Source organism: Orcinus orca, chromosome 2 (assembly GCF_937001465.1).
Source record: "Orcinus orca chromosome 2, mOrcOrc1.1, whole genome shotgun sequence".
In the NCBI taxonomy this organism is placed as follows: Eukaryota; Metazoa; Chordata; class Mammalia; order Artiodactyla; family Delphinidae; genus Orcinus; species Orcinus orca.
In genome coordinates, this window is record NC_064560.1 from 8,160,813 (window position 1) to 8,177,740 (window position 16,928).

The 16,928-nt window shown below is 49.4% G+C and overlaps 1 protein-coding gene across 8 annotated transcripts in view; it reads left to right on the forward strand.

Annotated features, from left to right (window-relative positions):
* FRMD4A (FERM domain containing 4A) overlaps positions 1 to 16,928 on the forward strand; it is a 638,605-nt gene that overhangs the window by 554,657 nt on the left and 67,020 nt on the right. For all 8 annotated transcript variants that reach the window (XM_049705588.1, XM_033403426.2, XM_033403427.2 and 5 more), the window contains one exon: positions 72 to 158. In XM_049705588.1, the coding sequence (XP_049561545.1) occupies positions 72 to 158 (87 nt within the window). The remainder of the gene's footprint in view (positions 1 to 71; positions 159 to 16,928) is intronic.

Consider the following 16,928-nt stretch of genomic DNA (forward strand, 5'->3'; position numbering starts at 1 on the left):
CCAGGAGATCTCTTGGTTCCTTTCTCTCTTGTCTGGTCCCATGCTTACCTGTACTCCTTTTGATGTTCTAGGACAAGCAGGGGATACCGTGGTGGCTGGGACTGAGCTACAAAGGCATCTTTCAGTATGACTACCACGATAAAGTCAAGCCCAGGAAGGTAAGCGTGCTCTCCTTTGTGGGAGGATGGCACTCAGGTGGAGGGAGACACAGGCAGAGAAGTGACGAAAAATGTTACCCCGTGCAGCCTCAGGGCCTCTGGGCCCCCCGGTCTCCTGCTCATTTTGGGTGTATGCAAACTCCTCCGCAGTCATCCAGCCTGTGTTCCCTGGGGAAGTATTTTTCTTCCCCATCACTAAGGAAATGGAAGCTGTTAAAATTATTTAAGGTAAGAAGACTAGATCAGCTCACCCAGGGCAGATGGACCAGAGGGCTTTGAGAGGCTGTCCTGTTCCTTCATTTCCTGGGGTGCTGTGTGCTTGAGAACATGGGGGAGCATGTCTCTTGCATCCCAAGGCTAATCTGAGTTTTCCCAAAGGTTTGTTTTTGTTTTTCTGTTTCTTGTTTTTTGGACGAGGGGAACTAAAAGAATAGGCCCAAAAGAGGCCGAATCCAGTAGATATTTTCTGGCATATTAGAAGCGATCAGAAATCTGGAAGAAATAAGGTCATTTGCCAAAAAAGAAAGGGAAGCAGAAAGGAGTCTGCAAACTTACAGTGAAGCCAAAACAGAATGTTTGAAGAGGACACAGAGCTTGAATTTTCTCTGTTTTCGTTTCCACACATTTTTTAGACCAGAACAAATTGAAAAATTATAATGGAAAAATATCTCTGAGGTGAGAGCTGTCATTCAGCTCCTCCGGCAGAGAAAAATGGGGAGACGGTATGTGGTTCAGACCCTGAAATACATATTAAAAGTTTATCAAAACCACACTTGCTTTCGGAGGGAGAGAGCAATATAGGTTCATTATGTTATTGCATAATGCCTTCCAAGCTTCTTTATCCACGAACAGGATTGAAATCCACACTACATATCCGAGCTTATTGTAGTCTACCCAGTTAACATCTGCCTTCAGCCAGTTTCTTTAGTAAATTGATAGAAAAAAAAATGGCCCTGTGTTGAGGAGGATTTTCACTCAGTTGATCAGTCACTCAGTTGAGTTCTGTGAAAAGATCTTGAGCATATGATGGAGGGATTCTTTCCTGGGGACAGTTCAGTAGGAATCTGGCTGTTTCGGGGACCATTGTTTCGTGACTGTTTCCAAAACCCCTCCAGTTTCCTGCTGTAGGACGTGATTCGGACTCTGCGTTCTTATTTTCTCCCTCTTTGTTTTTCTCAGTCACTGGATCTGTACTTCTTCCACGCTCTCTTTCTGTTTCCTCTCTGCCTCTTTCCCTTATGACCTTTGTAAGTTTCTGTGCTTTTTCTTCTCTCTTGACTCCTTCCTTCCTTCTTACATCCACTGTCCCCTCTCCAACTTGCTTGGCCATTTTTTTCTGCTGCAAGAGCCAAGGATACTCCTGGATCATTTAACCCAGTCCTGGTTACAATGTATCCAGCTCTTGGTTGCCCACACTGGTGGCGACCAAGGCCAGCTTGGACGATTGGGGTCTACAGTGGAGTTCATTAAAATCCCACAGTTGAATTCTTCTCTCCCTCTGAATGTTTTTGAAAAACGTGCTTACACGTATCGGTATGTGTTCAGTTTCACTTATTAATATGTTTAAGCTCGCTTTGTTTCTCTAATTGAGGTGCTAATGAAGATTTTAGAGGTAATGAGGTAGCGCTTGATGTATGTGATATATGCAAAACGCAGGGTGTGACACAGCGCAAGGGCTTAATAAATGGTAACTATTCTTGTCAGTCTCCAAAACGGACTTCAAAATATGGAAAAGTAGGAAGTGCAACATGTGAATAATCAGCCTTTGAATAAGAGAATTGACTCTCATTGGTTGAATTTATGCAGGTCAGTGGATTAAAAATGTTAAAAGGTCAACACATTTATTCCGATATTGCCTCTATTCAAACTGAGTTGCTCTTTAAAATAACGCACGCTTCTGTGACCTCTAAGGAAGTAGTTGGGATTCTCAAGTCTATTGCTAATTGAGAGACAACCAAGCCATCAGAGTCATTAGTCATTCATTCGAAAATGTTTATTGCATACCTGTTATATGCAAGGCAGACCACCAGGTGCTGAGATAATTAAGACACACATCAGGTCTTCAGGACCTGCACAGGGTATCAGGGACAGGGGTGTGGTGATTGCATATTACAGATAAGAGAGGCCTGTGTGAGGGTTGGTGGTGAATTAAAGGAGAGGGTCATCATCTGGGCTTAAGGAGAAACGTCTTCACAGACAGCAAAGTAGGAGCTGAGTGTTAAAGGTGGACAGAGGTTTTGCAGATGGACTAACGGGGTGAGGGTGCACACAGGTGTGCACGCAGGCACCGTGAAGGAGAACAGCGTGGCGTGATGGAGAAGCACACAGCACCGCTGGGGCTGGACGTCCTGGGAGAGGAGCCAGAGAGCAGGCTGATGGGGCCCCAGCAAACAGAATCCTCAGGGTTTGCTATGAGGATTTCATCTTCGAGACAGAGGCGTGACCACATCAGACCTTCGTAGTCAGAGAAACATCGTTCTGGTACCTGGCGGAGGATGAGTGGAGTGATACGGGGCAAGACTTGCAAACCGGGACATCATTACATTAGGCCAGAGCTGGTGGCATGGCTCGGGGGTGGCTGTCCGTACCGGGGATAGAGAAGGGGACTTGGAAGTGAGATGTCTAGAAGGTGATGTGACTGAACAATGGCGGGAAGCGACAGGGTGGAAGTTGGAGCAGCAGGAGAATCTACAACAACTTCCTGATTGACCAAAGCCTGGGATATAAGAGAAGGGGAGAGAAGTTCAGTTTAGGACATGCCGAGTTTTGGGCTGATGGGACGTCCAGGGAGTGGTGGCAAATAGGCAGTGGGTATTCAGTTGGAGCTCGACAGTATCAAGAATTTTGAACCAGAGACTGAACAGAGAGAGGAACGGGAGAGGCACTCGGCACACTGGAAAAATTACAGTAGCTGTGAGTGGATTTCAGTTCCCCATCGTGACATTCCCTGTGAGGCAGAAGGGCAGGGCTGGGACCGGGACACCCTGACCCTTCTGTAACTTGGGGAGCCGTCTTTAGGAAATGAATGTGCAATCTACATATAAAATTAAGAACGGGCTTTTGAAAAGCCTATGACGGGAATTCCCTGGTGGTCCAGTGGTTAGGACATACAGCTTTCACTGCCGAGGGCTGGGGTTCAATCCCTGGTCGGGGTACTAAGATCCCACAAGCCGCCTGGCGCAGAATAAAGGAAGGAAGGAAGGACGGAGGGAGGGGAGGGGAGGGACCCACGAGGGGAAGAGACCCAAAGTTTCATTAGCCCAAGGGGTATCCACCTCTGCTGAGACCTGCCATGGGCCCTAAAGACTTAATCTGAGCTGTAGGTAAAGGGTCCCAGCTGCAGGGGGAAGGATGCAGGGCGTCTGTTCTTTCTGCTCTGCCAGTGTCGTCACCTTCATAAAAAGCCGTCCCTGTTTCGTGTAAGGCCCCTGTGAGTCCCTGAGTGCACGGGGCATGCTCCCTGGCTCCGGACCTGTGAACCTAAAGAGACGCAGGCACGTGGTAGTGACCACTGGTGCACATCCCCATACGCGTGCCGCAGTCTGTCTTCAGCTAAAAATCAGAAACTCACGTGAAACTGTCAGGATGAAGAGATGCCCCAGTCTCCCCTGGTCCCACCCTCCTCCATCTCTGACCCGGCCGCTGACCGTTTAGAAAGCCTCCCAGCTGATTCCGATGTGCGGCCAGAGTTGAGAAACACCGCCGCGGGCCTCCTTTCCGAACTCGGACTCGGGGAGGGTCAGCCAGGCGCAGCAGGTGTGTCCGGCAGGGCCTCTGCACTCTAGGAGTTGGACACAGGGCTCAAGTCCGGGCCGGCCCCGAGTGATGGGTGACCCTCCAGGCGACACCACACCCTTGCAAAAGGGGCCAGGCAGAGCTTGGAACCCGGAACCCCGGCAATGCTCGGGAAACTGGGAGTGACGCCCAGTTCTGGGCACCTGAAGGCCCTTTTGTAGCAACAGCTGCACCTCCAGCCCAGGCACAGGCCTCCCTGACACTCTGACCCAGTTACAGCAGCTGTGTCACATGGTACCACCATGCTAAGAGCCAACATTCAAGTAGAGGCAGGGGCGGGGTGAGCTGCTCCCTTGCCGTCAGGGGACCTGGAGGTATTGTCTGGCCTCCACAGCTACAAGAGCATCAGCAAATAAGGCACACAGCAAGCGGCGCTCAGCAGCCTCCTATGAGAACGCACTCAAGTTCTTCCACGTGGACCACCAGAAAAGGAGGGGTGGGTCGCTGACGACTGTCCAGAAATGGGTGGCGCCGTCGCTGTTCCAAGTTCCCCGGTTGGGGTGCAGTTTGCCACTCTGGTGGCAGAGTCTGCCCTAAATTGCTTAGTCCTCACTCTGAAGCCCTGGGGGCTTTGGGGGAGATGGAGTAAAGCACAGGGTCCCTCACCCATGGAGTAGGGAGAACATTCTAGGCCCCTCCCAATCACGCACCCCTATCTGCTACCTGGATCTTCTAAACCGATGCCTGGCCTTGCAGAAGCACAGCCCAAAAAGGCAAGCTGCTGATGTTAGAGGAAAAAAAACCAGCTTCTTTGCTCTCAGGGCACATGTGTCGGGAACAGCGAGACACGTGTGGACACCCAAAGAGGGTGTTTTGGCTTTTGTGTATGTTCAGAAGCTCAAGGCCTATTTCAGAAGTATTTCGGAATGATGTGTGCAAGAATAGCCCCCCAAATCCCTAAAACACCCACACATAGGGCTAAAAACAGTTAAAACATACAGTACGTGCACATACACCAGGATAGTGGCCCTTGCTTGTGTAGATGAGCTCTTTTAAAAGATCAGACAGAATCCCACACAGTATCCAAGGACAGATTGCAGAATTTTTATGTTATTAACTATCCCCCTATCAACTCTCACTAAATCCTCCTATTTCCCTCCTTCACCCAGTGATGGTTTCCCTCTCACTCTGCCTGCCTCCCCACTTCTGCTCTCTTGTTCCTACTAAAATACTGATCACACTGCAAAACATGCCTCTCTTCTTCCCCATGACGCTGGGGTGATAATTTTAGGCACCGTTTGTGAGTGAGGTATCAAGAGTACAGGAATGGCAGTATTTACATGTCTAACTGTCTGGGTTTAACAATGGTGAGAAACGTGCAAAGAGGGTCACAGTGGTGAAAAGAAGAAAGAAAAACCTTGCAGCTACATAGACGATCTTACCCTGTTTTCACCTGGGTATCACATTCCCTTTTAGCGTGTGTTTGCGTGTGTAGGAACGGAGCTCTTCGCAGGTGAGAGGTCCTTTATTCCACCAGGAACTGTCCTGTTGGCTTCAGGGAATCATGAAACGTTGTCAGACCAGCATGTGGGAACTTGAAGTAAATCCCAAGCTTCGTCTTAGGTTGCATTTATGGCCAAGGAAAGACACCCACGCATCAAAGCAGAGCAAAAGCCAGCTACATAAAGTGACCGTCCGTGGGGACGCCGCAGATCAGCTGCGCCATCGGTCTCAGATCATTGTGTTAGTACAAGCAAGAGTGTTTCTTCTTCCCCGAGCACATTTGAGTGAAAATCAAATGATATGTACTGAAAAGGCGTTGCTTATTAACTCCTGCAGAACCGGGATCAGGTGGGGCAGAGATAGATAAAGCTGGACGTAATCGATCACAAAGGGCTCCCTCTTTTAGAGGAGGGCCTTGCATTCCTTAGATCAGAGCCCGGGAACGTCCGAAAGCTCTGATCTCTGGGACAATCTGCCTCTTCTTTGTGGCACCAGGAGCAAAGGCTTTGGGCGATTAGCCTCTCCCACACTCAAGACTCAACCCCCAGCAGTGCCAAGCTGAGCTGCTTTCTCTGTCCGCCTGCTGGAATTTGCACTTTCCAGACCTGTGGCCAGACCAGCCATCGAATCATGAGAAAACATTATCATTTACAACAGAAAACGCTTTCCGAATGGGGTGCCGGGAAGAGTTAGGATAAAGATCCGTCCTGCAGGCTGTGTCAGAGAATGTACGCATTCAAGAACGAACGGTGTGAAACACGTAACTCCAAAGAAACCTCCCTAGAAGGTGTATTGAATATCTGTAAATCATCATTTACAGCTGCAGCCCATTCGCCAGCCTATATTTAATGAAATCTCTCCGGGGGGGGGAAGGATGGCAGTGCTGGTCTTTGTTACGTATTCAGCAGACAGCATTTACTTATTTATTTGATGTGCAATTAGGAGCGCTTTTATGTTCACTTAGGTGGCAATTACGAGCACAGAGGGCTCCCCTCTGAGACATTAGGAGAAGGAACCAGGGTAGATGGTCGCCCCTTTCCCCAGAGCAGCTAAGAGTATTTCAGAACTGGGGGCATTAGCTCAGAGAATTGATGCATTCCTGTCACCTCCCCAGATTAGTAAAGATTTTTGAACTGGATGAGATGATGAAACAGGAAGAGAAAATAATATTTACAGGAAATACTCCATTAACTGTGAACCGACTCCCAGCGCAGTCAGCCTGCTGAATTATTCAGCGTGATAAGCACGCCATTAAGTGCTTTGCCAACTTATTTTTCAGCTTCTGTTTGGATGCACTTGACTCATCCTCGGGCTGCTGGGCCCTCTGCCTCGGCAGGCCCTGGGCGGGTGCCTCCCTCATTCCGTTATCTGTATTCCCCTGGGAAACCGCACCCTGGGCTCTCCGAGGAGGAAGGGCTCCATGGACTACTTTTAGCATTTTGCAGCCTTTGCTTTTTCATCGTCAGATCAAAGGGCTTCTCTGTTGCCTCCTTCAGACCTCACTTAGCGCTGAGCGGACCGGGAAGGGTTCCATGCCTGTGGGTGACAGGCCCTGGCCATGGGTCACCAAGGGGAACCAGCCTCAAAGCTGAGGGGCAGGCCTGCTGGAGGGGTGCTAGGGTGCAGGGCAGGGGAGGGCGGCAGAGAGAGTCGCCAGCGTCTGCCATCTTAAAATAACTCCCCAAGAAAGAAAAAAGCAGCTGTATTCTAGGAAGACTGAGACGCTCTTCTCAAAGCATCAGTAGACAATAGACATCCTCTTCTCAAAGCACATGTATTAGGCAAGGCTGAGTTCTCTCTCTTTGGAACAGGAATCCCAGTGTCTCCTCCCATCCAAGAATTGCAGCCCCCTGAAAGCGCTGAGCTAGGGCTTTAGAACTCCAGTAGGAGGTGTTGAATGTGAAATCCTCTCCAATAAAACGGACCCCGTAGGAGAATTACCAACTGCCTATTGTAAGCCAAGGCCCTGCTTGAGGCCCTGCAGGTGTTACAGTGAACAAAAGAGACGGGTCCCTGCCCTCAAAGACCTTAGAGTCTAGTGGGAAAGACGGTCAAACGATAGCATTAGGTAAATCTATAACGTAGAGTGTCAGAGTATTGAATTCTACGAAGATAACCAATCAGTAAGGAAGAGGGGGATGGTCAGGGGTGGCCTTGCCAAGGAGGTGACTTTAAGGGACTCCGAGTGTTGCATCCCCTGGGAAGCAGTTAGGGATTCTCGCAAGGAAGTGTATTGGGAAGTGGTCTGGAATTAACAGCAGTGAGCAGAGGGAGAAGCTGAGCTGTGATACAACCTTAGGGAAAGCTGTGAAGCTGCAACAATGGGCGGTCAAGCATCAGACCCATCGCCTTAGCCCAGCGTCAACCAATCATTAGATACAGGTGAGCCACAGGCGTGGGGCTGTGACCTTGGGCAAGCCAGCTCTCCACAGCTGAGGGCAATTCCCTGAGAGAGGTAAATCCTTCAGTCCTGAAGGAGAGGCTGGTCGATGCAGTAGCTTTTCCTGCAGTGGTTCCCCCCAGTGTGGCCCTCGGACCAGCAGCCGCTCCGTGGTCTGGGAGCACGTTAGATCTGCAAACTCCAGGTCCACACCCGAGACGTCCAGACTCAGAAATTCAGAGGCCGGGACTCGGCAATGTGTGTTTTCACAAGCCCTTGAGGTGATTTGAAGACAGGCTACAGAGTTTGAGGATCACTGCTCCACACACAGGTAACGGGAACTTTCTTTGTGATCCTACTTTGTTGTTTTGTTGTTAAGATAGTGTAGTCTGAGTTAAAATCAAATTCCTTCTTGTAACAGTTAAGCCTTTAAAAAAAGATGTTTTACCAGCCAGTGGCCTCCATATCCACTTAAAGGCCCAAAACAAATCTCAAAATCTCAACCAAGGAGGAATTTGAGGGCTACTCACTCACTCCCAGGGTGTGCAGAGTTGTGATAAACAACTTATTTAGCCTCTCTGGGCCTCTGTTTTTATGTCTGTGAAATGGAGACTCTAAAACACGAGAAATAGTCTAATTATCTTCATCTTGAACATGTTTACATCTCAAAGAGTTGCCTGTTCCCCAAGATAAAAGCGCTGTTGCCCTTGACATAGCAAATATGGCTGCAGTCTCTTTTATGCTGAACACAAGAGGCAGGACCACCACAAAGAGCAAACAGCATCCCTTTGTTAAGAGGATTGATTTTTTTTCCTTGGTCACTGGATCTGGGAACCCAGGGTCCCTTGGTTCCCACAGGTTCTTCTGGAGGCCGTTTCCAAGCCGGGTTCTGAGTAAGCCAGCCCTCCAAGGACACCAGCTTGTATCCTTGTTGAAACTGTCTCCATAATACTCGTGCTGGTGTCAGACTGGCCCTTTCGAAAATGATGCCTGTGAGCAGAAAATAGAAGCATGTCTCCATCCAGGTGGATAATCCTTAGAAGCTATAACGTGAGAGTCATTTCTCTGGGGAGGTACGAGAGGAGAGAAATGCAATTCTCCCTTTAAGAGGCAGGTCCAGCTCTCTCCTGGGCTGACATGTTTGGAGGTAGCTCTTAGAGGGGGTACACTATACTCTGAAGAATTCACCCAAATGTTCTCTGCTTGCAAGGGTTAATCGCCAGACCGGCATCACCCTTTGGATGCTCTTTTCCTGCGCCCACCTCCTACTGTTATATCTGGTGGGAAGATATCTGGCCTGGTGGTCAAGACCCCTCAGTTTTAGCTCCAGGTCTGCAAGCTGAGTCGCATCGCTAGGTCTGTTTCCTCATCAACAAGGCAATGATACAGGTGCTGGGGAATCTTGAGGTTGAGAGAAGCAGGAAAGGAGAAACAGGGGAGGGGAATGAAGCAAGGGGCAAGCTCATTGTAAAGCCAGGAGGGAGTCCTTCCTAAAAGGAAGAGTGAAAAGCAACACTTTCCCAGAAGAAAATGGTAGAGGGAGAAAATGCCAGTTTCTAAGTGGGTAAATCCCTGTCTGTCTTTGACTGTTGTTCGCGTCAGCCAAAGTGGCAGCTAGATCTGAGCAGACAACCAAAAATAGTTTCCAGGGGCTTCCGTGGTGGCGCAGTGGTTGAGAGTCCGCCTGCCGATGCAGAGGACGCGGGTTCGTGCCCTGGTCTGGGAGGATCCCACATGCCGTGGAGCGGCTGGGCCCATGAGCCATGGCCGCTGAGCCTGCGCGTCCGGAGCCTGTGCTCCACAACGGGAGAGGCCACAGCAGTGAGAGGCCCGCGTACCGCAAAAAAAAAAAACAAAAAAAACAAAAATAGTTTCCAGCCCCGCCCCCCCAGCTGAGGCCTCTGTCGCTTGTGTGGGGTGTGAGGTGTCCCGGGGCTCGTCCTCGTGTGGACAGCCCTAGGATGGCCATATGAACAGCCACGTTGACTGGGGGAGAGTAGGGGTCAAACTCAACAGTCTGTATTTATCACATGCAAATAAACACCCAGTCAGCCAGGCCAGCACCCCCCTTGAGACTGACGAGCTTCTAAATAACTCGCAGAAACAGACTCCCGCTCCTTGGGGCGCCCCATCGACCCTGGGTGCAACCTGAAGATTCAAATCAAAACCCAGCGCTGTTGCTGGATCCCAGTCCTGAGTAGAGGCGCCTCCAGTATCCTCGCCCACTCCAGTGAGCCTGGGCCAGTAGTAGCTTAAGTGTTGATGGGTTTTCTCTGGCTTAAAAACCAAAGACTTGGCCAGGTTAACAAGAACATCGATCACCTGGGACTCAAAAAGGCCCATTTCTTCCATCTCCCACTGTTCTTTTAAAAGCGTTCTTCCCTAGATGGAAACGCAGACAGCCCATGACTTCTCTGATCACTCCCAGGTAATACGGAGTCATGCAGTCACTTTAAGCAGCAAAGTTAATTTTATTAAGAAATGCGTGTCCGGTCCTTGATAACAACCAAAATTCCAAACTTGGTCTAAAGGTAAATCCTGCCCCCTCTCCCAGCTGGACTTCCTCTCTCTCCCCGTCAGCTCCTCTGCGGGCAGCTAGCAGCCCACTTCTTGTGACTTAGATGTCAACAGGAGCCAGGGGCAGTCTTAGGTGGCCCTTAACTTCAGGAGACACCTGTCAAGCTCTCCAGGCGACCCTAGTGAACCTTTTCTCACTAGATTAGCAGAAGGCATCCTCCAAGTCCCCCACTCTGGGTCAGGGAGCTGACAGCACACCTCTCTCCCTCTCAAATTCTCCCTCAGTTTCCACCTTCCTAAACACTTCATACCCCAATGGAGGGTGAGAGGTTTCAGAGTCACGTAAACAGTAATGCTTTTTAAATGTAAAAAAAAAAAAGTCTAATTGTGAAAGTATGCATAACATAAAATTTACCATTGGAACCATTGGTAAGTGGTTAAGTCTTAGGTACATTCCCACTGTTGTGCAACCCATCTCCAGAACGTTTTCTTTGTGCAAAACTGAAGCTGTCTCTGTGAAACAATGATTCCCCAGCCTTAGCGCCTGGCAACCAGCATTCTACTTCCCTCTCTATGGATTTGATTCCTCTAGGGATCTCATATAACTGGAATCATAGACTATATTTATTTTTGTGACCATAGGGTTTTAATATCCAAACCAGGACACTTGAGAATGGAAGAGGGCACTGGTTAATGATGACACCCCAGCGTCAGGCAAACCCAGGCTGCCCCAAGCAAACCAGGGCACAGGGTGACCTCTCGAACCAGGGTGGTGACCCGTGAAACGGGCTCTTGGCCCTTTTGTTTGTTTGGTTCTTGCCTGTCTTACTGGGTGGTCTGCTCACTACTCACTTTAATGAGATTGATCACCGTGAAGTCTCAGCCAGTACGTCACTATCATATCCTGTGGCTCTGGCTCTGCAGTGGTGGCATCACCCACTGATGGCATAACTCCTGACCAACTGTGCTGAGTTAAGAACTGGGGCAACCCCAGAGATCCCGGCACCCAGGTCCTTCTGGCATTCGCAACAGGTGTTTCTGATGCTTCATGGGGATTTGAAAGATTCCTCGCCAATCCTAAGAACCTTCCTGGAAAGCGTACACTGGCACTGAGGGTGGTCCGTGGGCGGACCCAGAGCAGACCCAGCCTCCTTGTGATGGGTGCCCCTGTTCTGGCCTTTTATTAGGAGGTCAAAGAGCCAGGGGAGCTCCAGATGCCCGTCTCTCCAGGCCTCCCGGACCATAAACCAGCCCCCAGCCCTGTCTGTAACAAGGGTCAGGAACCACAGCTGAGTGAATGGCCCATGCACGGGCGTGCACATGTAGATATCTTTACTGATACATATTGAGCTGATGCTTGGAGCTGTGAGGGTTCAAAAACCATCTGAAACCCGGTCCCTGGCCAGGTTGCTCACATGGTGGTGGTGGAGAACACCCCCCGCCTCCCAGAGGTGCCTCGGCCATGACAGCCCAAAGCGGTCAGTTGGCTCCCACAGAGCCCACCCCAGGGGACCCGAGAGGAGAGGTCTATAGGAGGACCATGCGACCAGGGGCAGTGGGGGGCTGCTTACGGAGAAGGGGCAGCCCTGGGGTTAGGGGGCTTTAGCCTGGACTGCTGGCTCCTTTTAAGTAGTTAGTTTTACTGAGTTTTAACCAAAGCATCTTCTGATTTATGGTTAATGCAGAGAAGGATTTTTACCAGTCAAAACAGTGGAAAGGCCTCAAGGGAGCTCTTGACTACTCCCCATTTCTCCCCAAGCCCCACGCACCTACTTTCCTCTCTGGTCTTGCCTATTCCAGACATTTCGTATAAATGGAATCATAGAATTTGTGGCCTTTTGTGCTCGGCTTCTTCGATTTAGAATAATGTATTCAAGGTTCATCCATGTTGTGGCATGAATCAGACCTTCATTCCTCTTTAAGGTTAAATAAGATTCCATCATTCCCTGGTAACGTCAGCGTTTTCTGCACTAACATAGCAAGCACACACACGCGCGCACACACACACAAATGGTGCTTTGGGTTTCTGCACTTCTTGTGTTCCCTCACGTGAGTGTACGGCTTTGCCCCAGTTTCCTTCTGGTATCCACTCAGCTGTCACGTCAGTGAAGGCTCCCCGACCGCTTGATAAACAGTGACAGCCCCTGTCTTAGCCTCCCCAGCACCTGCTACCCTCTGACTTCCTCGCTGTCCAGTTCTCTTATTTGCCTCCCTGTCCCCTCCCCAAAATGTGCAGAGGCTTCTGTTTCTTCTCTAGCGCACGCCTGCTGGCGGTACAGTGCCTGACCCGTGGTGGATGATAAATACTGGTTAAATGAGCAAAAGCAGCAGAGCAGAATACCTACTCGCTTGTTGGAAGCTCCCACTAATTTTGAGGTCATCTCCCTGTATATGTGTGTAGTGGCCTCAGAGATGGGATAGTGTAGCTCCCATAAGGAAGGTTGGAGAAAGCTCCACGTGAAAGGCCAGACGTCTGTAAAGAAAGGGAGGGAGGAGGGAGGCATGAGAGCTTCTTACGGCTTAGATTTGTTGATTGGGGGGAAAAAAAGCATAAAATTTCCCTACCAATCCATCTAGACTGTCTCTTGGAGCAGAAGTACCCAAATTGCTACTAGTAACTATATGTGGAAAATGAATTGCAGGAGGACACAGACCATTGCACTATTCTAGTTCATCTGGACGCCTTTTCTTACTTAGAAGCAGGAAATGTTAGGCTGAGAAACCCTGCTTGTTGCATCCAGTAACCTTTGCTTTGTCTCAGGGAATCTCGGCTTGTTTCTGCTGAGCCATATGATACTGATGGAGCTCTGTGAGATTTTTTTTTTTTTTTTTTAATGAGCATGATTCAGAGGGGAAACCCGGGCTGAACTGATCTTCCCGAAGTGTGAACCTATTTAATACTAAACCCTAGCACAGCCAGAACGGTGTCAAGCTCTCACTCCCAGCGCCTGCAGGTAGGGCTGGGGGACTCTACCAGGAGGGTCCTGCTCCGATCATGCCTGTCAAAGAGCCCTAAGCCAGTCGAGGCAGTTTCTCAGCAGAATGGGCATGCAGAGTCACTCCAGGTCTGTACTAGGATTCCAGCTCGAGCCCCTGAGCTCCTGGAGACCGTAACTTCCCCCATTCACTTTGGAGGAGAGTTGAATTCAGACAGAACTACCAGAAGAAGCAAGGGCTGTGGTTCCTGGGTTGCAGCTCTTGGGCTGGCCCTCACTGCCACTTCCCTGTGGCCATATCCCGTGCAGTTTAGAAAGGTATTAACAAGATGTGCAGGTTCAAGGGCCGGTGGTTCCTCATGGCATGGAAGTTACCTGAATTTTGAGCACCTAGGGGTTCAAATACCATCTCCCACCATTTATCATCTGTGTGACTTGGAGAAAGTAACTTAACCTCTCTGAACTTTGGTTTCCATAATACCTACCTCAAAGAGCTTTTCGTTCATGCACTTATTCACTCAACAATTACTGAATGTCTAATATGCCTCAGGCATTGTGCTAGGTGCCAGGAAAATACCCTCAACAAGCCTAGAGTCAGGTAGGAAAGATAACTGAGTAAAAAAGACGTTTGTGACGCAGGATGCGAATTGCTCGGCAGAGGGTAGTACGTGAATCTCTGGGAGAAGCAGCCCAGGTTAGGGCTGTTAAGTCGGAGGGGTGGGGGATGGGGACAGCAGTCATGAAAAGAAAGTGGTTTAGGGCAGGCTGCTGGGAAGTATCCAGTTCCTCCTCTGCCCCCACCCCTTCTCCCCCCAATTCACACTTCCCCACAGTGACCTGCCCACTTCAGGATTCCTCTAGGAAAATGGAACAAGGGCAGAGCTTGAAATAGGAGCAGTCCTCCTGGGAAGACAGAAATTCTAGAATTTCTGTCCTTATCTCTAAGAAAACATCCCCTCATGTTTCTTCTTTCTGGGAAGGCTAAACTGTGGAGCAGATACAGAACTGCTTAGTAAGAGGAACCCGAGGGAGAGAGATGACCGAAGTCAACCAGGGTGCCAGCTGCAGAGATGGCGGCTTGACACCGGCCTCCCTGCCCCTGCCGGCTGCGGCACCATCACAGAGCAGCCGGCTAGAGCGCACGTGGTCTCGGCAGCAGCATGGCTCGCAAAGCCAGCCTCCCGGCCCCGGCCCCGGCCCCGTGCCTCTCCGTCCTCCACACCCCCGAGGCACTTCCAACCAGGAGAGCCTGGCGTTCACACCTGCTGTCTCCGCAGCAGTGGTCTGCCCCTCTCCTGGTACCCACAGCAACCAGGATCTGCAAGACCTTCCCCTCCCCAGGAGGATGAGCCAACGCTTGAAGCACTGGGTAGTTTAAAGGGCACACAAGCTGCTCTTAAATAATGATTCCCATAGAGCCCTTGCTAGTTGACTAATTTTTTTTTTAACTTTTGTTTCCCAGATACCACAGTGTAAGAGTATTGTCATTTCTTTTTTTTTTTAAGCTTGATTAAGCAGGGGTTTCGTTATGATTGTTTACCTTTATTTATGTAGAGCTCATTGCCAACCCATTCTTCCGCATTCGACCCCATCTCTCACGGATTCAGCCAGCCCCCATCAGGGTCTCACTGTGATGCCGCACCTCTGGGCGGGGCCACCAGGTGTAAGACAACTGATAACTGCCAACTCCTCTCCCCCCCCAAAAAAAAATATAGAAAAATACAGGTTTCCCCAAAGTCCTCCAAAGTAGTCAAAACAAAAACCCTTCGAGCAATCCAAGAAGAGATCTTTGCCATTGCAAGTGGAATGGCCCATCATAATTCCCCACCCGAGACGGACCAACTGCTTCTCAGATTAATTCCTTCTCTGAAGCATCCCAGTCACTGAAGTCTTCACAGGTGTGATTAGCCTTGAAGTTTTTTTTTTAAGGGAAGGCTGGAGCCCAGAGAAGTGAAGCCACACCAAACTGGGCCACCATGCTCATTGCGAGAAAAACCGAAGCTGAACTCAGGTAACGTGCATCCCGGGCCAGCTTCTCCCTTTGGATACTAACCCGCATCCAACCCCCAGAGGCACACGGAGGAGGGAAGAAATTCCATCAGGAGGCCAAGGATAAGAAAGGAAAAGCACTCTCAGCTTCTCTTGAAAGATTTTACATTTGCCAAAGCTTTATGGTCAGGTCCTTCCCCAAGAAAAGCCAAAATACACACAAGAAAATGATAGAGAGAGATACCCCCCTAGGGAGAAAATTAAAAGGAAATTGCGTCCACTGGGGACAAATAAAATGGCCTGTTTTCTCCGTAGGCCTGTTAAATATCTGTGGTCTTCTTTCCCTCTGTCTTCCCCTAGTAACGACTCTGAAGCCAAAGGAAGCTAAAAGGTTTTTGATGGGTTAAAAAGAGGCCATCCATTAAAGGGTCAGGGCCCAGCACTCTGGGCATCTGTCACGGAGTTAACCAATCAATTGAGAGCTCCTGTGGTCTGACACTGAGGGGTAGGCAGCCGGCCGGAAGAACATCTTGATTCCATTAGGTCTGGCTGTGCAGAAAAATTAGCTATTGTTTTCTTTGCTGGGTTATGTGGCCCTCTTGGAAGAAAATGGAAGCCAGGGAGCCCTCCTTCAACGCAGGTCCTGAGGACAGTGTTAGGATCACTTTGTGAGCTAATAATCTTTGGACGTAGATTGCCTGTCTTGGAGGCTCTGCTTTGGATCCCAGTCTGGCCCGTTCAGTGCACTGCTGAGCTGTATCATAGGAGAGTACGTTCCTCTCAGGGTGAATGTTGCGAGATTAAAAGTCATAGCGGGGGAAATTCCCTGGCGGTCCAGTGGTTAGGACTCCGCGCTACCACCGCAGGGGGCACTGGTTTGATCCCTTGTCAGGGCACTAAGTTCCCACAAGGCGAGTGGCCAATAAACGTCATAGCAGGAAAGTGGTCCAAACTGACTCTGGTCAAAGGTGTGGTGGACCCAGGAATTGACCGGATAAGGATTGGAAGCAAAGAATCCGAAGAGAATACGTCAAACACCAACTCCAGTGGATGAAGAAGCTCGATTAGGCTTACACTTGCATCGTGAAAAACCCAAGGAACAAAAACCATTTTTTAAAATGCCCATGGAACCGTATTAGCCACCTTTAAAAAAAAAAAAAGCACAAACCTGTACTTCGGGCTACGTGTTCAAAGTAAACCGAACTCTTTTACGTGTGGAGTAGCGTGTGAATGATGGCTGACTTGAGTGCTAACTACATACTGGGCTCCACTTGAAGCACTTCGTATGTATGAGTTCATCAATACAGCAGCCCTATGAAAGTAAAACTGGTGTTGTTTGGAGTTGTATTGCGAAGACGACAAAAGAAAGACAGAGGAATTTCATTGCCAAGGATACACAGCCAGTAAGCGGTAGACAGTGTGACTTGGAAAACCATGCTTTTAGTCAGGAGAACAGTCTGCTCCTTTATCTGCGGGTTCCACATCTGTGGATTCAACCAACTGCAAATCGAAAATATTCAGAAATAATTTTTAAATTCCAGAAAGTTCCAAAAAGCAAAACTTGAATTTGCTGCGTGCCAGCAACTGTTTACATAGCATTTACATTGTGTTTGGTGTTGTAAGTGACCTAGGGATGATTTAAGTGTACGGGAGGGTGCGTGTGGGGTATATGCAAACACCACTCCATTTTATATAAGGGACTTGCGCATC